The 22,217-nt window shown below is 47.6% G+C and overlaps 1 protein-coding gene and 1 non-coding gene across 4 annotated transcripts in view; one reads left to right on the forward strand and one right to left on the reverse strand.

The window, feature by feature from the left end:
• The window catches only part of PTH1R (parathyroid hormone 1 receptor), a 187,810-nt gene that overhangs the window by 137,951 nt on the left and 27,642 nt on the right, over positions 1-22,217 (forward strand). For all 3 annotated transcript variants that reach the window (XM_073334849.2, XM_073334850.2, XM_073334851.2), the window contains 3 exons: positions 4,540-4,634; positions 7,665-7,851; positions 15,108-15,261. In XM_073334849.2, coding sequence (XP_073190950.1) covers positions 4,540-4,634; positions 7,665-7,851; positions 15,108-15,261 — 436 coding nt within the window. The remainder of the gene's footprint in view (positions 1-4,539; positions 4,635-7,664; positions 7,852-15,107; positions 15,262-22,217) is intronic.
• LOC140907984 (U6 spliceosomal RNA) lies at positions 5,672-5,775 on the reverse strand. Its single transcript, XR_012157695.1, has one exon. It is a non-coding gene; the product is annotated as a U6 spliceosomal RNA (small nuclear RNA).

Consider the following 22,217-nt stretch of genomic DNA (forward strand, 5'->3'; position numbering starts at 1 on the left):
TCGTTCCTCAGTCTCAGCCTGTAGCTGAATATCTCACATGCGGATATAGGATGATCCTGGCCTAAATTCACACCAGCGACTTGTCATTGTAGGGCCCTAGACTGAGGCGCCTCGAAGGGGCCTGCTTCAGAAAGCACTGAGCACCTGCCCTTTGAGCATCAGGCCTCTTCACGGCAACTGCCGTTGGGCATCCGAAAAATAAGGCCTCCTGGATCACTAGTCCGGTCTGCAAATGTCCTTCCCTGTCTGTCCCACACCAGATGCTCCAGATGCCTGCTCCTGGTGTTCCATTGGAAGACAGGGCACAGTGGGTGGTGATTTTAGTGGCTTGGTGTCTCTTCGTTGTGCCCAGTGTTATGCATGGTCCAGGAGCATAAAGCAATGTGAGACATCCTCAGACTCCCACGTGGCGGGTTGCGGGGCGGTGGGGAAAGCAGCCTCGGCAAAGCAGTTACTCCGAGTGGGCAGAGCCTTGATCCCACCTCTCCCCATGCACTGCCCAGGAGTCAAGCTTGTGTAGGTTACCTCCCGGAAGAGAAGAGACATGACTGTGGCTTTGGCATGGGCTGCACCGGCATGGCTTGGCACTAGGTGGTAGGAGACTGCTGCGGAAGGAATGGCTCCCAGACCGGGCAGGAGAGGCAGGGCCCAGACTGGAAGCACTTTGCATGGCTCGACTGCAAGCAGTTCAGCTGGCTCAAGGAGGAGCAGTGTCAGCTGGCACCAGGGAAAGAGCCCTGACTTTCTCCTGGGGGGATGGCCCCAAGGTACAGCATTGCCTGGCACAGCTCAGTGGAGGGAAGATCTCATGGGTAGAGCCATGCTCTTCCTCTCTTGCCAGAGGACAGAGCCGAGGTACAGGGCTACATTAGGGCTCGTTTGCTGGAAAGAAGATCAGGCATTGGCAGGAGCCGGTGGAGGCAGTGGCAGGGGGGCAGGTAGAGATGGGGCCACGGCGTGCCGCAATTCCACATCTCCCCCTCCCGGGATAACACACAGCAGGATGCATTGCTGCTGGGGGAAGTGGACAGGAGCCCATCAAACCCAGCAGCCTGGGATCCGTCCGCCCCGTTTGAATACACACCCAGTGCCCTCCGGCCTTTGCTATGCCACCTTGCAAGACAGTTGTCTGGGTGATGACAAGGTACCCAACCCTTTCTCCATGCGGGCACTGGCCGAAGCAGGCTTGCTTTGGCAATGCCCACAGCAGCATGCTAATTAGGCATGGCCAAGGCAGAGTTTAATTTGAAACAATCGCACCAGTGTGGCCCGCAGGGACATGATGGTTCCCTCACCCACCCGATCTCCATCCTCCCATCATCACCTAGCTGTTAGGCGAGGGAGGAGAATAACATCTGTTTTGTGGCCTAAGCGAAGACAAACATGGCATGGCCCGGGTGCAGGAACATAACCATGGATGTGAAACCACTTTCATGGCCAAATAAATGCCAGAACAAATGCCACAATGCAAGCCACTGCTTGAGCTCTGGGCTGTGATCTACCGTCCTCGAGAGCTGGCCTTTCCCAGACCATTGCAGTTTGATCACAATATCTGGGGCTTTTCTGAAAGCTCCAGCTCCTGGAGTCAGGTGATTAGGTGAGAATCTTGGCTTTTATTTTGGAAAAAGGCTAAGTTTGTAGCCGTGATGGTTGTGGAGAAGAGCTTGAAAACACGAAGGCTCAAACCAGGAGGCAACTAAACAGAACCTCATGTTTATTATTTTTAAAACCCTTGTGATTTTTTTTAAATCAGTCTCGTGATTTGGGGGAACATGACTCGTGAGTGTCAGGCGGCTGGGGTTAGCAACGCTGAGCTGATCTATTAACAGTGTGTTCACAGTTGGACAGAGTGAGCACCAGGGAAAGAGCCTGGTGTATTGTACAGAGGGGAAGGATGGCCTAGTGGGTAGCAAACTGAAGTGGGATTTGGGCTACGCTGTGAATAGGAGGGGGGGCCTCAAAATCTCTCCCTATCCCCTTTTTTCCACACAGGAATGCCAATCCTTGCACTCCCCGAGCACAAGGACTGCTGCAAGCCAGTGATCGGATGGGGAGGAGCAAAGGATGGGGACATACCATCCTCTCCCCCAGCCGGGAGAGCTGGAGGGGAACAGTGCACTGTACTCTTTCATAGGCCATGCCGAGCAGCATCCTGGGAGCATCTGTCTTAAATCAGTGAGAGTGCTTCTGGGAGCTGCCTCTGGGACAGTGTATCCCCGCCCCTCACCAACACACAAATCCCTGCCCACCCACACGGTTCAGCACTCAGTCAGGGGACTGTATTTTGCCTAGCAAGGGAATGGCTCCCGTGATCCAACAGGTCTCTTCCTACATGTCTGTGAGCCTAGCAATCTGTTTTCCCATGATGCCGCTGTGTTACCTGAACTTTATTTTGTTTCCTAGGCTTGCAAGTGTGTGTACATGTTTATGTGTGTGTGCAAGCATGTGGGGGTGGGTGTGTGTGTGTGTGCAAGCATGCGGGGGGTGTGTGTGTGTGTGTGCGCACGAATGCATGTGTGTGTGTTCGGCTCCTCTGGGTCACCATCATTTCAAAGGAGGCCCCCATGTTGTTAAAGAGAAAAATTAACCATGCGCTTTAGAACATCTACTGGCCACTCAGAAGATCCCTTTCGGTAGCACACTCAGAGCTGCTACAATGTAGCCATTGTTTGATAGGGATGTGGGTGTTTCCGGTTAAAATTCTGAATGGGGAAGGAGAAAGGATTTTGGTCCGCTTGCTTGGCGTAGTAATTCTTCGCCACCATGATCCCGTCTTGGAGCACAAGCCATTGCGGTGGATGCAAGCACATGTTTCAGCACAGCTAGGATACCCAGCTTCATTGGGGAGAAGCAAGTTAGGGCTCGTACGGAGCCTGCTCTTTCGAATTGTGCAGTCTGCTTGTACGGCTTGCCTGCTGCAACCACTGCTTGAAAAACAAAAAAAGAACATTGGCAAGCCCAGCACTCCACCAGAGGAAACCACAAGGAAATGTTCCCAGAGCTGGGTATTCTGATGTAATAGGGCTTGAGGTTAGCATTCTAGTGTGGCATTTCTAGCCCCAGATCAAAATCAGAACTGTCATTCTGAGCCCAGCGTTACTAATGTTACTGAAACTCTGGGGTGGGAAGGGAGGAGGAAGAAAGATGGTGAATTGGTTGATTTCTTCCTGAGTTTATTTCTCCATTCAGAAGACGAAATGATGATCTGCCATGTTGGTAGATGTTTTAATCCTGCTAAAGCTGAGATTCAAACCTGCAACAGATATGTTCCTTCCTTGGGAGAATGGAGATAAGCCCCCAGCTTTTAAGGGAAGACTCCCTGCAATAGAAGGTTCCTTGAAGCTGTGACTTAGAAATTGGAGGTGAAAAAGACCTCTTACGTGTCTAGTCTGTACCCTTAATGCAAGATTGATCTCTAGAGATCCATGCAGTCTAAAGTGAGGAGGCCTTTCTGAGGAGACTTTTCAAAACAAAGTCTTGCATGAACAATAAAGATCCTTAGGCACTTCTGGAAGAACAGGTGATTTCTCTTTGCATCCCTGGGCCAAATTTCTCCTCCTCGCATCTATGTGTTATGTGCTGATGTCCTCCACCCCAGAGCTGGTTATGTAACCCACACACCTTCTGGGTGTGGTGGTGTGTCCCATCTAGTGGTACCGAGACCACTTAGAGAGATAAAATGAGTCTGTTCTACAGCCTTAGCTAACAGCCAGCTTTTAGCTCATGCTGCAGAGGCTCATGCACTAAGCTCCCCATATCCCCAGTTCAATCCTGCCTGCCGATGACCAGGGTCTGTTGGCATTATAAGTAGGGGCTTGTCTGCGATTTCAGCTGAGAAGACTCTGAAGCTCGGGATGCGCTCTCTCAGCTGGGGGAAGTACGTAACCCACACACCTCCTGGGTGTTGTGTCCCATCTAGTGTCACCAAGTCCACTTAGAGAGAGAGAGAAAATGAGTCTGCTGTACAGCCTTAGCTAGCAGCGAGTTGGCTTTTAGCTCATGTGCTAGAGGCTCACGCACCAAGCTCCGGAGGTCTCCGGTTCAATCCCGCCCACCGACGACCAGGTCTGTAGGTATTACAGCTGCACATCAGTGGTGCTGCATATCCTGTGGGCTAAATCCTACACATCCTTAGTCAGGCAAATATCATAATGAAATCAATGGGAGTTTTGCCTGAGCAAGAGCCAACAAAGGACGTCAGGATTTGGCCAACAGTTTGCAACGCGCTTTGGGATCTTTGGGGATGAAAGATGCTGCATAAGTTCAATTTGACACAAATCATGACTCTCCTGCAAAATTCACGGTAACCTTCGTTCACTAGGAAATAGGTGTAGCACTTCGCATGCTGTCCATGTACTCAGAAGACCACATGATATCCCGTTCCCATAAGCAGCCACTGCTTCTTTGCCCTTTGGGTTTCTGTTCTCCGCAGATACAAGAGCCTGACTCTTTATGCTGCTAGCATTGTTGGGTTACAATAAAGCAGAATTCATTCTAATTTGGCACTGTTTCCCCCCCCCCCCATTATTTGTGCTGCAGGAGGTCTTTTATCGCCTCTATTTGATTTATACTGTTGGATACTCCATCTCTCTGGGATCCCTGACAGTTGCTGTCCTTATCCTGGGATACTTCAGGTAGGCGGCTCTGTTTTTCCTTTTGTGGGGGTATCAGTTTAATCACACAGGTCACCTGGAGGAGACTGGAGGAGACTTAGGTTTTTGTCAATAACAAAGCTCCTCCTTTTTTGTGTGTGTTTCATCTATCAGACACAGGGGTTGTTTTACTATTTGCTGGTTGGGTTGTGTGTGATGCCACTCAAACACACCTCTTGGGGTTAGGTAGAACCCCTCCAAATGCTGACGTAATCACAGCAGGCAGACAGAGCTCAGAACCTAATGCCTCTGTTTGGAGAAAGGGTTACAAGCTGAACGGAGCACATGCAATGGCGCTGATTCTCTGGTCCCCTTGTGGTGCACAGGAAGCAGAAATAGACTATAAGCACCGAGGTAGGAATTCTCCCAGCGTGGGGGGCATAGAGCCAACAGAGCTGGATCCTACACCTTGTCCCTGCCAGGAGAGGCCTGGGCCGTTTTGCTGGCCAGGATGAAAAATGTTTTTGGTACTCCCGCGCTCATGGAGCGGAGCGAAACAAAGTGGCTGGCTAATTATTGGAGCAAAACTGGCCAATCACAGCAGAGCAAAAACAAATAATGAAATCAAGCTGAGTGACACAGCAGTCTGGCGCTCCTTAGAAGTGGCCGCTACCTTTACCTGCCCCTGAAATTGGTCCATCTTCCTGCAACCTCATCTGGGTGAGGAACCTGTACCATCCCCATCCTTTGAGGACCACAGCCAACGGGTGTAATTTAGAGCAGCCAACAGACTGCTGTAACCTGCACCCAGAGCTGGCTCTGGGCAGGGAACCCAGAAATCCCGAGTTCTGATTCTGGGCCACCCCTTGGGTTGTCACTGACGACTTAGTGGGCTGTGATCATGACAGGCAGTGTCAGCCAGCAGCGGTGGGAGTAACCTCTCCACACTGCTAACAGCAATGGTACAGCTGCAGACAGTCTCCCAGACAGCACAGAACTAGCCTGGGCTAAACCATGGATGTGCAGTACTGGGAATTGCACATGGGACCTTTGACTCTAAAAACACACAGGCCGCTCTCTGGGAAATGAAACGCTTTACGAATTTGCATGTCATCCTTGCTCAGGGGCCATGCAATCTTCTCCGTATCGTTCCAATTTTAGTATATGTGCTGAAGGAAGGCAGTTTTATTAACCTAGACAACAAAGGGAGCCCCATACGCATAGATCAGACACTCACACAGGCCAGTGCAACACGACAAGCTCAGACTGCTTTGGGACCGTGATGACATTTACATGAGCTATTCTGAGACCCATAGTGCAGCCCCTACATGGCCATGAATCTCCCATTCCTTTGGGTCTTTTCCAGGATAGATGCTTTGTTTCTTTTCGGAGACCTGGATAGCTTGTTAAAACATTTAATGCTGTACCTCTGGCCCATTGAATGGAAATTCTGATTAAGCTCAGGTCTTGCGCTGTCTCATGCTTCCTTCTGTTGATCATTGATAGAGAGCGGCTGTGCTCAGAGAAGTGACTGTATAAAAACAGCTTCCTCTTGCTTAGGAGAAATGTTCTCTCTAGTCGCCCAGAGATAGATTGACTTGCTATAGGGAGCAAAAATACACTTTATTTATTAGAGCTGGTCAAAATGTTTTGGCTGAAACAAGGTTTCTGCTGGAAAATGCTGTTTTGATGAAGCCAAATTTTCTCGCAAAATTGTATCTACTTCGACATTTCATTTTGGGAAAAAAGATTGGGGGGGGGGGGAACCATTTGAAAACATCAGATCTCCCCCTTCGACATGTTCAGAACAAACAGTTGAAAAAAGCACCACTTGGGGGTTTGAAATTTACTCTGTTTGGTATTAAACTTGGTATTCTTCAACCATTTCAAAAGGATGAACATAAAATTGTTGATTTGCCCCAGAACAATTTTTTTTATAGTGTGATTTAGCAATTTTAGTTGTTGAAATTTTGGCATTTTGTCCGAATTGGGGATGATTTGGGATGATCTTTTTGTTTTCAAAATCTCAATTTTTTTCACAGGACGGCAAATCCATTTCCCAGCCAGCTCTCTTTGCCCTGGAGAGCCAACACAACTACACAGGAGTGAGCTGGATTCTATTCTGGCTCACATGTCAGCAAGAGACTCATTAATTAAATTTCAGTTACAGGAACAAATCCTGCTCTTACTCAGACCTGTACAAATCCATTGAGCACTCTTTGTATCATAGGGAGCCTAAAGGCTTTAAATAGAGGAAAATACCAAGGAACTGTAATTGAGATTGTCTTAAGACACCCTTGCCCCCATTAAAATCCATAATCTTAACAACAGACCTAGATTCTTTGTCTTCTTCATATCATTAGACCTGGGGATTTCAAAGGATGCAAACTCAGAGGCTCTCTGAGTGCTAGCTAAACAAACAATATCACATCTTACACTGCTACAGTATAATGGATCTCAAAGTTCTTTACAATCTGTATTCAGGTATCACTTCACCTGTCACTGCAATGCCGCCACCTCTGGTGTGGAGCTCAGCAGCTGTTTAACAGTGCCCAGAAACACTACACAACAGGAAGTGAAGTAGAATATTATATCTAATTGAAGCTGAAGAGGGAATCTAACCAGATAGGATATAAATATTAACACAGGGACTAACAGCCCCGTGCCACAAATGACCGCAAGATCTTGGGCCTTAATTTTACATCTTACTTGCAGGGTGTATAATTGAGTGTGACATCTCAGGGACCTTTAAACCCATCCCCCATATTTTATTCTTGCTGGGGCACCCTATCCCACCCAACTGCTAGGTCAGCTGCCTCTGTGGCTTTTGTTCAACCTCCAGCCAATCCCCTGGGTTACGCCAGGGGTGAATTTGCACTGGAGTGGGGCTGTGGCTGTAGCCTTGGGTCACTGCAGGGGCACAGCATTCCTGAGAGGAGGTGTGCTGGGGTATCAGCACTGTGCCGAATCGTTCGACCCCACTGTGCCATTAGGAAGCACAGCTGAGCTTGACTAGGCCCCGTTGGACATCTAAACCGTTCCAATCCTGTGTCTCCCCCTTTCCCCTTCCAGGCGTTTACACTGCACAAGGAACTACATCCACATGCACCTGTTTGTCTCCTTCATGCTGAGAGCAGTCAGCATCTTTGTGAAGGACGCGGTCCTGTACTCCAGGTCAGCTCTGGAGGAGATGGAGCATCTGTCTGAAGAAGATCTCATGTCCATCACCGAGGCCCCCCCAGCGGATAAGTCGCAGTTTGTGAGTACTGCTGTATGGCCGGTTACATCTTACCTCTCCCTCTTTTGTGGCTCACCCTGGGAACGCAGGTGATCTGGGGCCTTATCCACTTCCTGCCTCTTCCCCAATGGGAGACTGAGACATCTGACTCCTCTTCCCCACCTAGTAAACCACAACGTCTTCCGCATCCCCTCTTCCCTAGTACCTGGCTTGAATCCAGCCCACGGTCTATAAGCAATGACCCAAGAGAACCTTCTGGTCTGCCCGACCAATGCAAGTTCTTCACCTGCAGTCGTCCCAGGTAACATCAGAGCTAGGGTTTAGGGCCATTCCCAGCACCGTTATGTGGAAAGATGGGCACCTCCTCTTTAAAGAACAACGTCAGGACCCTGTTGTATAAAGGGAACATTTGCACAGCCCACGGAAGCGAGCCTGCGAGTCCACATTGACAGACTTGGGCTTGTGGGGCTCACCTTACTGAGCCCTAGAGATGTGGCAGCTCTGGCTGGTGCTCGGGGTTTCAGAGGCTGAGCTCCAGTCCGAGCTGCAACTTCCAAGTGCTGTCTACATAGCTCTTTTAGCCCTGAACCACGTGCCCAGGTCTGTCAACCTAGGCTTAGAGGCTTGCTGCCGTGGGCTGCCACTGGGTGTGTAAATATACCCCGAGTGGCTGTGGAGATACTCCCTTTTTGAACAATTTCCGTGCCTCTGTTCCACCAGATATGTCAGTACATCAGTTTCCCAACATGTACAACTCCCCCCAGAGTACATCATTCAATGATTTCCCGCTCGGCAGCTCTTCTCGGTACAAACCATGCAGACATCACTCAGCAGCCGTTTCTAGGCCATCTGACACTCCTGTGGCAGAGACTTGGAGATGGATTCCAACATGTCTAGTTGGCAGCCAGTGTCAAGTGGAGTGCCCCAGGGGTCGGTCCTGGGGCCGGTTTTGTTCAATATCTTCATAAATGATCTGGAGGATGGTGTGGATTGCACTCTCAGCAAATTTGCGGATGATACTAAACTGGGAGGAGTGGTAGATACGCTGGAGGGCAGGGATAGGATAAAGAGGGACCTAGACAAATTGGAGGATTGGGCCAAAAGAAATCTGATGAGGTTCAATAAGGATAAGTGCAGGGTCCTGCACTTAGGATGGAAGCTACAGACTAGGGACCGAATGGCTAGGCAGCAGTTCTGCGGAAAAGGACCTAGGGGTGACAGTGGATGAGAAGCTGGATATGAGTCAGCAGTGTGCCCTTGTTGCCAGGAAGGCCAATGGCATTTTGGGATATATAAGTAGGGGCATAGCGAGCAGATTGAGGGACGTGATCATCCCCCTCTATTCGACATTGGTGAGGCTTCATCTGGAGTACTGTGTCCTGTTTTGGGCCCCACACTACAAGAAGGATGTGGATAAATTGGAGAGAGTCCAGCGAAGGGCAACAAAAATGATTAGGGGTCTGGAACACATGAGTTATGAGGAGAGGCTGAGGGAACTGGGATTGTTTAGTCTGCAGAAGAGAAGAATGAGGGGGGATTTGATAGCTGCTTTCAACTACCTGAGAGGTAGTTCCAGAGAGGATGGTTCTAGACTATTCTCAGTGGTAGAAGAGGACAGGACAAGGAGTAATGGTCTCAAGTTGCAGTGGGGGAGGTTTAGGTTGGATATTAGGAAAAACTTTTTCACTAGGAGGGTGGTGAAGCACTGGAATGTGTTACCTAGGGAGGTGGTAGAATCTCCTTCCTTAGAGGTTTTTAAGGTCAGGCTTGACAAAGCCCTGGCTTGGATGATTTATTTGGGGATGGGTCCTGCTTTGAGCAGGGGGTTGGACTAGATGACCTCCTGAGGTCCCTTCCAACCCTGATATTCTATGATTCTATGATTCTATGATTCTATGATTTCATTGTCACCTCTACAGGTTGACGTTCCTGTAATTGGCTGTTCCCATTGTAGTTTATTCCTATTATTTATTGATACGTTTCTGGTAGAAACCACAATGTGCTAAGGGATGTTCCTGGGCCTGAAGGTTTTGTACTCTATGAGCTAGATCCTCGCCCAGTGGAAGTTGGTGGAGTTGTGCCAATTTATATGTAGGAACTGGCCCTGAAATGGCAAACTGGGTTATTCCTGTGGCCGCATATCTGCCAGTTTGAAGAGCACTTCCCCCGCCCCCCAGTTGTGTTGAAACGGCCGAGGGCTATTTCAGAACCAGTAACGCCACTTCACACGTTAGCATAGCCTGGTGAACACCATGCGAGGAGCTGGGCCAAAAATTTTTTTGATTTTCTTTTGCACCAAAAAAATGCTTTTTTTTCCGGCCCGCAAACTATTTGCTAAAATCTGGTTGAATCTGACAAATGATTTTGGTTGTAGAAAATTTTTTAGAAGATTCCAAACATTTCAGCTTGACTTTCTGATTCCAAACCGCATTTCAGTTTCAAATTTGGCCAGTTAAAACACTGATGTTTAAAGCACCTAATGGCTGAATCAAAAAAAAAAAAAACAAAACCCTTTCACCCCAAAAAATTGCTTTGAATCATCCGAAACATTCAATGTTTTGACCAAAAAAAAAAAAAAAAAGGTTTTGGTTTAAATCAAACTGGATTATTTTCCAGATTTTTCGGTTCAGCCCCTGAACTGACAAATCCATTATTTTCGTAGCTTTTGTTACGTGTCCCCATCTGCAGAGGATGTGGGTCTATTACAGACCATGCCTCTTTACCTCAAGCTTTAGTGATACATGTTTTAATTCAGAAAATCTTCAATTTGATTCCTTGTATTACTCAAGATGCCGACTGTCCCATTAGCTCTGCACTAGCCCACATCAACTAAAAGCAAAACCCTCCGAGTCTGCAAAGAATACATGCACTTTGCTGCATTCGTCAAGAAATTTTATGTCAGAGATGTTTTCTACTTAGTGAACTGCAAAAGCAAACAAGTACCTAAAGGGTTTAGCAATTATTAATATATTACTTTCTTTCCAAACAAAGTGGGAGCTCCATAATTATTGCCTTGGGCTGTTAAAGTGTGGGTCGCTGATAATTTTCGAAGAATATAGACAGTATCATTTGAATGGGATTTTTTTTTTTAAGTTATCTTCTTTATATATTTTTTTCACTTGTTCTCTTTAACAGAAAATTATTTTTCTGGCTGGTGAAATTTGCCAGATTGACAGCTCTGCACACTGAAAATTCCTCTTTTTAGCCACAGAAGAGGGCATGAGCTATGCAATTCTGTGCCAGCCATGCTGGGGCTACTTTGTTCACTTTATAATATTCTCTGAGCAAGAGGCAGTGCCTATATCCACTGCCCCAGGAGGACAGGATATAAGTAGAGCAGGTCAGAAAATGGATTGTCCATCCTGCAAAAAATTTCGAGATTTTGGGGGAGGGGGGAAGCGTCCCAAATTGGAACAAAAAGCCAAAATTTGGACATTTTCACAAAACAGAAGTCCCCAGAAAGGTTCATTGTAGGTCAGTCAAAATGTTTTGTTTCAATTTCCAACATTTTTAATTTTAAAAACCATAAAATAGAGTAAATTTTGAACTAAAAGTCACTTTGAAAAGAGAAACGGAAACTTTCTGGGCTGAAAATGTCTGAACGAGGTGTTCTGTCATTTTCACGATGATTTTTTTCCAAACTTTTTCAATGTGAAATCTGATTGTAATGGATTCAATTTTGCATTAAAAAAAAATCAATGTAACCGAAATAGCATTTTTTGATAGAAAAATGTTTTGACGGTAAGTTTTTGACCAGCCCTAGTCACTAGGTGAGTTGCAGGAGCCATTTAAAAAGGGACTGCAGGAAGCCCTAGAAAATCCACTGTCAGGAACAATCCTGCATCAGCAGGGAGGGGACGACAGGGCAATGGACAGGGGTCAGCATTGCATGCACCAGTTACTGCAATGTGGTATCTATATTCCTGTTAGGATTGCCAACTTTCTAACTGCTGAAAACTAGACACCCTGCCCCTTCCCCGAGACTCCGCCCCCAGTCCTGCCTCTTTCCCAGGCTCCACCCCTCTGCTCGCTCACCCCCAGGACTCACCTGCCGCCTGCAGAGCTGGGCTGGGAGGAGTTGACGCAGAACCTGCCCAATCGGTGCGTGGAGGGGTGGGGAGGGGTCCCTGGAGCAGAGGGCCAGGGTGGGGAAATTGGGGGCACAGAAGGGCAGGTGAGGGCCGACAGGATTCACCCCACACACACACACACACACCAACTTATTTGCCAGAAAGACTGGAGCCAGCCAAGAGCCAGCCAGCCAGCCACAGCTAAGCAGAAAGCAGCTCCTCCAGGCTCCAGCTGCTACGCTTCCTGCCCTGCGGTGGCGGAGGCCGGTTACTGCGGGTAACCGGACGTTTAGTGTCCAGTCAGCAATGCTGACCGGACACAGCCAGGTTCCCTTTTCATCTGAACTTTCCGGTCGAAAACCGGACACCTGGCAACCCTAATTGCTGTGGTCGTCCCCCTGTGCTTGGGATGAGGAATCATCACTCCATAGCGACGACGAGTAAGGCTGGGACAGCACTGATTCTTGTTAATGTTATATATTTAATTATAGTAATCCCAGGGTTAAATCTGACTCAGCTGACTTGCCTGTTTAGGGCTAGGTTTTCCCAGGCGTGGATGCAGCAGTCAGTACTGATTCAGCAAAGCACTCAAGTTCTGGGTGGAATTCTCCCTGTGTTATTCAGGAGGTCAGATTTGAGCATCCCAATAGCCCCTTCTGGCCTGCAAGTCTGAGAGTGCAGCTGCCTAAGTCCCACTGTCTTCATGGCCTTCAACATTTTGCAGAACAGTGATGGAATAAGCACTGAATCGGGGGGTCTCAGACTTTCCAAAGTTCCCAGCTTCCACAACTGGGGCTGGGTTTTCGAAAGCACTCTGCTCCCCTTGTTCTAAGGAGAGTGGCTGAGCGCTTTGGAAAACCGGAGTTCTTTTGAGAATCTGGCCCTGCACCGGGGTGCCGAGCCCTCCTGTGTCTATCTGTGTAATCTGTGGCTGTGCACCGGCCGGTTCTGGAGGTGTGATCTCTGGCTGTCCGTTGCCGCTCACCCTGTGCTAAATGCAACCTTGATGGACGTGGGCGCAGCTCCCTTTGACTTCAGTGGAGCTGCGTCTGCTCGCACCAGGACTGGCTCCTGGCTCCATCAGATTTCTTTGGGCCAAAAGAAATCTGATGAGGTTCAATAAGGATAAGTGCAGGGTCCTGCACTTAGGACGGAAGAACCCAATGCACAGCTACAGACTAGGGACCGAATGGCTAGGCAGCAGTTCTGCGGAAAAGGACCTAGGGGTGACAGTGGACGAGAAGCTGGATATGAGTCAGCAGTGTGCCCTTGTTGCCAAGAAGGCCAATGGCATTTTGGGATGTATAAGTAGGGGCATAGCGAGCAGATCGAGGGACGTGATCGTTCCCCTCTATTCGACATTGGTGAGGCCTCATCTGGAGTACTGTGTCCAGTTTTGGGCCCCACACTTCAAGAAGGATGTGGATAAATTGGAGAGAGTCCAGCGAAGGGCAACAAAAATTATTAGGGGACTGGAACACATGAGTTATGAGGAAAGGCTGAGGGAGCTGGGATTGTTTAGCCTGCAGAAGAGAAGAATGAGGGGGGATTTGAGAGCTGCTTTCAACTACCTGAAAGGGGGTTCCAAAGAGGATGGCTCTGGACTGTTCTCAATGGTAGCAGATGACAGAACGAGGAGTAATGGTCTCAAGTTGCAGTGGGGGAGGTTTAGGTTGGATATTAGGAAAAACTTTTTCACTAAGAGGGTGGTGAAACACTGGAATGCATTACCTAGGGAGGTGGTAGAATCTCCTTCCTTAGAGGTTTTTAAGGTCAGGCTTGATGAAGCCCTGGCTGGGATGATTTAACTGGGAATGGGTCCTGCTTCGAGCAGGGGGTTGGACTAGATGACCTCCTGGGGTCCCTTCCAACCCTGAGATTCTCTGATTCTATGATTCCCGCTGGCTCCTGCAAATATGCAGTCTCCGGCTGTGTGTCTGCTCCCTCTGTGTGCAATGAGCGGACGCTCACCGCGTGTGCAGTGAACGAATGTGTCACGTGCTGCCCGTGCAGTCTGTGCCGACAGCAGTGCACCTACTGGCTGTTCTCTGCTGCACACCTGCTGCTTCTGTGCACCATCTAGAGCAGCTGCAGACCTGCAGCTCACTTGCCGGAGGTGCTGGTGCCCACCTGCTGCTTGTTTAACGTCTGCCCAATGCTCCCCGCCCCGCACACCCTGTGTGTGCAAGGTGCCCCTGTCATAGGAATATATCAATGGGTTCCTGAGTCGCTGGCTGAGTCAATGATCTCCCAGAATGCCGACACCCAGAACCAGCACGTGCAAACAGCAGCAGATGCTGGGGTCTAGAATCCCATTTTGATGGGTCACTGGCACAGAAGAAAGAATTGTCCGTAAGAGCAATGAGTTGGCACTCGAAAGTAATGAGCAGCCCTAACCCGGGGCTTTGAGTGCTCTTGGTGAGGCGCAAAGGCGAATGGTAAATGCCATGGGGCAGATCTCAGGACCTCTCTCCTCTAGCAAGTGTATTGCAGCCCGAAGTGGGGGCACATGTTTCTCTTCTTGCCCACATTCTCCTGAACAGTCAGGAGCTAAACACTAGGTCATACCTGCCCTTACACCGGGATAAATCCATAGTAGCTCCAATGACACCAGATCCAACCCATGAGCTCAAAATGAGACCCTGCTCAGGGCACCCCAATGGGACTAACTACCCAACCATGTCAGATACCCCTTGGCTCTTCCATAGAGAGTTCATCTTATACCAGATTTCATGAACTGACTTCCTTCCTACAGTAAACCTTATGGGCCGGATCCTCAGCTGGTGTAAATCAGCATAGCTCCCCTCGGGTTAATGCCGTTACACCATCTGAGGATCAAGCCCTATAAGATGTTCCTCCTTATCATTATTTTTATTAGAATAGTGCCTAGAGGTCTCAACTGCAGTCACTTGAGCTAGGTGCTGTACAAGCATGTAGCAATGGTGTCTGCCCTGAAGAGCTTACAGTCTAAAAGTGAGGCAAAATGAGCGGTAGAGGTGGGACTAGAACCCTCAGTCCCAGTCCAGGGCCTTAGCCACAGAAGCAAGCTGCCGCCTGTAAAACGCCCCCTGGAGAGCCCTCTCCAATTTGCACGGTAGCCTTTTTCTTCTCCAGCTTGTTTTCAAGCTCTCGCTAGCTCATAACGACCACTGCTTCAGGTTCACACCGCGTTTTTAACCTCCCTTTCTCCCTCTGCCCTCACTCCAGATGGGCTGTAAGGTAGTCGTCACCTTCTTCCTCTACTTCCTGGCGACCAATTACTACTGGATCCTGGTGGAAGGGCTCTATCTCCACAGCCTCATCTTCATGGCCTTTTTCTCTGAGAAGAAGTATCTTTGGGGCTTCACGCTGTTTGGCTGGGGTGAGTCGCCGCTGCTCTCGGGGCTTTCTAAGCTGACTCTGTGTTTGTGTGTCTATGTGTCTGTGCAGGTCAAAGAGCAGATGGAGACAGAGTTACAGGGCTGGGAGGTGTTGCTGGAAACATCACCCCTGAAGGCCTTATTATCTGCCCTTGTCCACAAACTATCTCCCCAGCATGCACAGGAGTCCTCATCAGGACATGAAGCTGCAGTGGGGATGCTCCGTGGACAGTCCTCCAGTCTGCCTCCCTCCATGAGGGCCTCTGGATCCATAGAGTAGCTGATCCACCAATCCCTCCTCTGACTCGCCCCATCCCCTTAATCCCCGCCGTGTAGCAATGCACAGGGAACCACCCTAAAGTGCAATCTGCAGCATACAAGGTTCCACTCCTCCTACATGGGGTCCCCAGATCCTGTCCCAGGCAGTGCCTTCTTTCCCTGTGGCAGGACCGAGTCCCTGAAGATAATATTTAGATTGATCCCGTGCAGACCAGTCCAGGGGTGTTCCTGGAATGGAGCACTGCAGCTGATTTCACTCTTTTTAATAATTCTCTGCCCTTAGAGATACAGGGACCAGATCCTCAGCCAGTGTAAGTCGGCATGAGTGTGACACCGGCTGGGCCAGGTTCCCTTGAGACTGTCAGCATCTGGAGAAATGGTTGTATAAACGAGACGTGCAGCCAGGGCTCAGGGTGTTGGTTCATGGGGGAGTCCTACACTCTGATTTCCTTCCTCTGGCCTCAGACTCTCCTGCCACCGGATTTCTCAAGTGTCTGAGCGCACAAATGGAAACCTGCAATTTGTGGGGAAGCGATTTTTTTTTTATGCCTGGATCTTTTCTTGGAGCAGGGAGGGAGGGAAGAGGTGGGGGCAAGCCATTAGTGGAAGGCTGTTTACACACAAGTGTTTAAGAAGAGAATGTGCTTTTGTTCCCCTCTGGCACTGGCTCGGTGAGACAAGGCAGGGATTAATGAGGTGCAGATCGTTTGAGGGCAGCATGATAACTGCCTGCAAGCATCTGATCGGTGGAAACACCGAGGGAGAAGAGGGGATGTTTAAGACGGTGCTCACAGGTATAATGAGACCTAATGGGGTGCGGTATATGAGCAAAGAAACACACAGCAGGGAAAGCTTCTCGAAGGTGGTATCTATTCGAGTTTCTCAAGCGAAACAGCAGAGACCTTGTTTTAAAAAAATGTACTGGACAAAGCCCTGGAGAATATACTGCAGGCCTCAATCTTGCCTTGGCACTGTATGTAATTGGTCATTTCCACCTACGGTTTCTATACTAGTGGATCTCCCAACTAGCTAGCTAGTCAACATTTAAGGTGTAATGGGTATGTCACAGCCACGCGGTGTGGCACTCTGTCCCGCGCTAGTGGTGGCTAAGCCACATAGCAGTTGTTGAGCCTGCTACAGCTTTGCTGCTGAGCTTTGATCTTTGAGCTCGGCTGGTAGCGGTTTGTGTCTGAAGATCCAGGGGTCCCAGAGGTGGCAGCGTTGCAGAGGCTATGAAAGCCTGGCTTTCCTTAGTGAAAGCTGAAGAAATGATGCATTGACTAGTGGAATTTCCAAACATCCGCTGTAGGACAGTTCCTCTTCCAGCTGCAGTTAGACTCAGAATTTTTTGGACTCACATATTTAAAAACTCTTCAGAGTACAGGAGTAACATAGAATCATAGAATCATAGAATATCAGGGTTGGAAGGGACCCCAGAAGGTCATCTAGCCCAACCCCCTTCTCGAAGCAGGACCAATTCCCAGTTAAATCATCCCAGCCAGGGCTTTGTCAAGCCTGACCTTAAAAACCTCTAAGGAAGGAGATTCTACCACCTCCCTAGGCAATGCATTCCAGTGTTTCACCACCCTCTTAGTGAAAAAGTTTTTCCTAATATCCAATCTAAACCTCCCCCACTGCAACTTGAGACCATTACTCCTCGTTCTGTCATCTGCTACCATTGAGAACAGTCTAGAGCCATCCTCTTTGGAACCCCCTTTCAGGTAGTTGAAAGCAGCTATCAAATCCCCCCTCATTCTTCTCTTCTGCAGGCTAAACAATCCCAGCTCCCTCAGCCTCTCCTCATAAGTCATGTGTTCTAGACCCCTAATCATTTTTGTTGCCCTTCGCTGGACTCTCTCCAATTTTTCCACATCCTTCTTGTAGTGTGGGGCCCAAAACTGGACACAGTACTCCAGATGAGGCCTCACCAGTGTCGAATAGAGGGGGACGAACAGAGGGACCTTACCAGTTGAGTCTTGTGTCTGTTTTACTTCGGCGAGAATTGCATCGAGTGTGCGCTGCCGCTTAGTATTACAATGAAATGCTTGGTACAGAACAGGCCTGAGAAATGATTTCCTAGTGCAAATCCTAGAAATAGGGGCAATACAGCAGAAATAATGCCACACGTTTAGCACAAAGCAACATTGCTAATAATGCCCAAGTAGCCAAAAAATCCCCAGTCAAACAGGTATCGGATCCTTTCATTAACGCTTCCGATCGCTGCCAAAGTATAATCAGCTTATTGAGCAGTTCACAATGCTAAAGGCACACCTGTCACAACACCAATTATCCATTTGACTCCAAACATTTGTGGCTGTTTAATTAAATTCCTCTGAAATGAGAACGGATGATTTCCTCCAGTTGCATTTGGTTTTGCTTTATTTGGATTAGCATGATAAAAAAAAAATATATATATACACATGGCTTTGATAACTTTTGGGCATTCAGAAGGCGGCCCTAGTCCAGTGCCCTCTGAAGTCAATGGATAGACTCCAATTCAATACAGCGGGCATTGGATCATGCCCATACCACAGTGAAGACCAACGTAGAACCAGTGATAAATAACTACCATGTTCCCATAGGTACAGAAGGGAGAAGTTTGCCCCAAGAGCTGAGATCCTTTGCTTATATAACAACAAACATCTAAGGATTTGTAATGCCCTGGAGATTTCTAGGAAAACCCAAACCTTTCACCATAAATCAATTTATGCTGAAGGAACCAAAACACCAATTTGCTCTCTGATGTTAGATCCAAGGATTTATCTGGAGGAGACTTTACAGTCCAGAGCCTCAGCTGGCGTAAGTTGTTGTCAACAGTGGACCTGGAATAGTTGGTTTTTCAGTTCACTAGCAGTTCCAAAAACTAGAGTAAAAAAAATTGTTTGGGGTTGACCTGAAAATGAGATTTTTTTGGAAAATTTTCAGCAAATCAAAAAGATGAAAAAAAAATTCCTTTTGGGTCGCACAGAATGTTTCATTCAGCCTGAAACCAAATGTTTTCTTTTGGTTTTAAGCTTCCTTTTTAAAATTTATTTTGTACTGTTTTAAAATTCAACTGAAGGAAATTTCAAAACGGAAAGTCGTGTCAAGTTAAAAAATATTACAATGGATAGATTTGTGGAGGAATTTGTCTGGGGTTTTTTCATCTGAAACAATTTGCATCTGAATTCAACATGAATTTGCAAAAAGTTTTGTTAACCCAAATCCCCATTTTTCACTGAAAAAAAGTTTCTGCTAAAAAATTTCACTCACCTCTGGTCAGTAGACGGATCTGGCCCTTCTTGTAGTGAAGAGGATACAAAGGTGAGAGAAGGAATTTGTTTTTTGCAGACATCTAGGGCTGGAAAAGATTTTACTAGTGTCAATAAATTCACCAACAAGCTTCAGGTTCTCTGCAGCTGCTATATGAAGGAAGTCTGAGGAGTATGACCAATAACTGTAGAAAATCAGACTATCTCAATTGTATTTTATTCACATTTTAATTGTCCCTGGTAGCTGGACCTCATGGCAATTAGACACTATGGGGGTGAGTGTGATAGGGAAACCTAAAATAGACAGAGAGTTATTGCTGTCAGGGGAGTACAGAGAGGCACCAACTGGCATCAGAATCCCATTGTGCTAGGTGCTGTACATACACCTAGTGAGAGACTATCCCTGCTCCCAAAGTGATTGCAAGCTAAATGCAGAAAGGTCTGCCACAACTTAGAGCAGCCTTGAGCATCTCTTCTGTGCAAGTGATGTTACTCAACTGCTTGTAGGCAGGGAAGTGAAGAATAACTACTCCAGCCACTGGAGCAGAGGACAGGGAAGAGGGGCTCTTTTCCACAGGTTGAATGCAATTATTGTATTATAGCCCAGAACACTACAGTTTACACTCCAACTAGTAGAGACACAAGAACTTTAGGGCAACCCTTACTCACACTGAGTGGCACTTCCTCCTAATGGGTTCCTTGCATGAGCAAGTGTAACCCACACACTTCCCGGGTGTGGTGTTCTGGCCCATGTAGTGGCAGCGAGACCACTTAGAGAGCGAGACTGAGTTTGCTCTACAGCCTGAGCGAAAAGGCAGGTGGCTTTTAGCTCATGCAGTAGCGGCTCATGCATTTAGCTCCAGAGGTCCCAGGTTTGATCTTGCCTGCCAACAGCTGGGATCTGTTGGCATTACACAAGCCAGACTTCAGTGAGGGGCGCATAATCTGCCCTTTGCTGACCACGCATGGTTTGGTGTTACAGATCACTCAGAAAATAGCACAATAGCATGGAATAGAGATGCCCCTGTAGGCCTATGAATAGATACAGTTCATCCCGGCCCTCCAATGAAGTCTCCCTTTCTGAACTGCAGGTGGAGTCAGGATTCTTAGCTCTTCGTCATGCAGGACTCAGGGGCTTTAGAAGAAGAGAGAGAGAGAGAGTGTGTGTGTGTGTGTGTGTGTGTTGGAATAGGGCTGAGGGGAAGGATTTTTGCCTAGCCTGAGATGTTTGCACTTTTTCCAGCTCAAGGGGAGAGACCTGACTTTATAGAACCTGCATTGTACACACTGTGTGTATTGATTGGACATGCACAGCGCATACAATGTGGATACTGTAGAAGTCAATTACAGCATCGCCACCCTGGGGGACTCAACCTGTGGCTTCACATGCAGGGCTGGGGTGTGGGTGGATGGGTGCACGAGTGCATGAGGGAGACCAAATTGCTTTTGTGAGGCTTGCCCTTTCTTGGCTGGTTTGCCAAATGCAAGAACAGTTCATCCGTTGTGACTTTCACTGCCAGCGCCACCTGCAGGCTGACACATACGGCCAAGTTTTTGAGAGTGTCTTCTAATTCTGGGTCCTGACATTGTGCCTGGTTTTTAGAGTAGGCTGAGCACCCACCGCTCCCATTGATGTTCCTGGGAGCTGTGGGAGCTTGGCTCCACTTAAAATCAGTCCCAAGGGATCTCAAATTGGCCATCCACATGATGACCATAATAGCTACTGGTTGGAGAGGCCAGTAGAGACCCAGAGGAAAGTGGAGTTAAAGAGATACTGTAGGGAACCCAAGGGTCGAGGTTCTTATAGGTTCATAGATTCATAGATATTTAGGTCAGAAGGGACCATTATGATCATCTAGTCTGACCTCCTGTACAATGCAGGCCACAGAATTTCACCCACCACTCCTGCAAAAAACCTCTCACCTATGTCTGTGCTATTGAAGTCCTCAGATCGTGGTTTAAAGACTTCAAGGAGCAGAGAATCCTCCAGCAAGTTCTTTATAGCATAGATTTCTTTTTTTCTTTTAAATAATTTGAACAAATAGCTGCGGCCTTTGGAAAGAACCTGCAAGGCCAAATTCTGTTCCCGTTACACCAATGTAAAATAGAGATGGTCAAAAAAAAAGGGGGGGGGATTATACAAAATGTTGTCAAAGTAATTTTCATTTTACACATTTGAAAAGGGAACTAATTTCAAAATGTGTCTGATTTTGAATCAACATTTTTCTGTTTTGAATGTTTGTTTTCAAACTTATTTGCTTTTTAAATTTTTCACTTTCTCTTTCCCCCAATCCCACAATTTTCTCTTTTTTCCCCCCTTTTCCTCTCCCTCCCCTTTTCCTTTTTCCATTTTGCCATTCAGAAAGAATGGGGAAGAAGGGGAGAAAATGAAAAGTAATTAAAAACCCTAGTTTTTTTGTTTTCCAGGGTTTTTTTTTTCTGAAAAATTGAAAATTTAAAGATAGATAGATAGATAGATAGATAGATAGATAGATAGATAGATAGATAGATAGAGGGGGTGTATGGGGGTAGAGAGAGAGAGAGAGGGAGTGTATGGGGGTAGATAGATAGATAGAGGGGGTGTATGGGGATAGATAGATAGATATAGATTGTATGGGGTAGACAGAGAGAGAGGGAGTGTATGGGGGTAGGTAGATAGGTGGATAGAGGGGGTGTATGGGGATAGATAGATAGATTGTATGGGGTAGAGAGAGAGAGAGAGAGGGAGGGAGTGTATGGGGGTAGGTAGATAGATAGAGGGGGTGTATGGGGGTAGGTAGATAGATTGTATGGGTAGAGAGAGAGAGAGGAAGTGTATGGGGGTAGATAGATAGAGGGGGTGTATGGGGATAGATAGATAAATAGATAGATAGATAGGTAGATAGAGTGTATGGGGGTAGAGAGAGAGAGAGAGGGAGTGTATGGGAGTAGGTAGATAGATAGATAGAGGGGGTGTATGGGGATAGATAGATAGATAGATTGTGTGGGATAGAGAGAGAGAGAGAGGGAGTGTATGGGGGTAGATAGATAGATAGATAGAGGGGGTGTATGGGGATAGATAGATAGATAGAGTGTATGGGGGTAGAGAGAGAGAGAGAGGGAGTGTATGGGGGTCGGTAGATAGATAGATAGAGCGGGTGTATGGGGATAGATAGATAGATATAGATTGTATGGGGTGGGGGGGGAGTGTATGGGGGTAGATAGATAGAGGGAGGGAGTGTATGGGGATAGACAGATAGATAGAGGGGGTGTATGGGGGTAGGTAGATAGATAGATTGTGTGGGATAGAGAGAGAGAGAGGGAGTGTATGGGGGTAGGTAGATAGGTAGATAGAAGGGGTGTATGGGGGTAGATAGATAGATTAGATAGATGAAAATTGCTGATATTGAGAAAAGATCATCTTTTTTGTTTAAAAATATTGTGTTTGA

The sequence above is a fragment of the Lepidochelys kempii genome, chromosome 2, assembly GCF_965140285.1.
Source record: "Lepidochelys kempii isolate rLepKem1 chromosome 2, rLepKem1.hap1, whole genome shotgun sequence".
In the NCBI taxonomy this organism is placed as follows: domain Eukaryota; kingdom Metazoa; phylum Chordata; order Testudines; family Cheloniidae; genus Lepidochelys; species Lepidochelys kempii.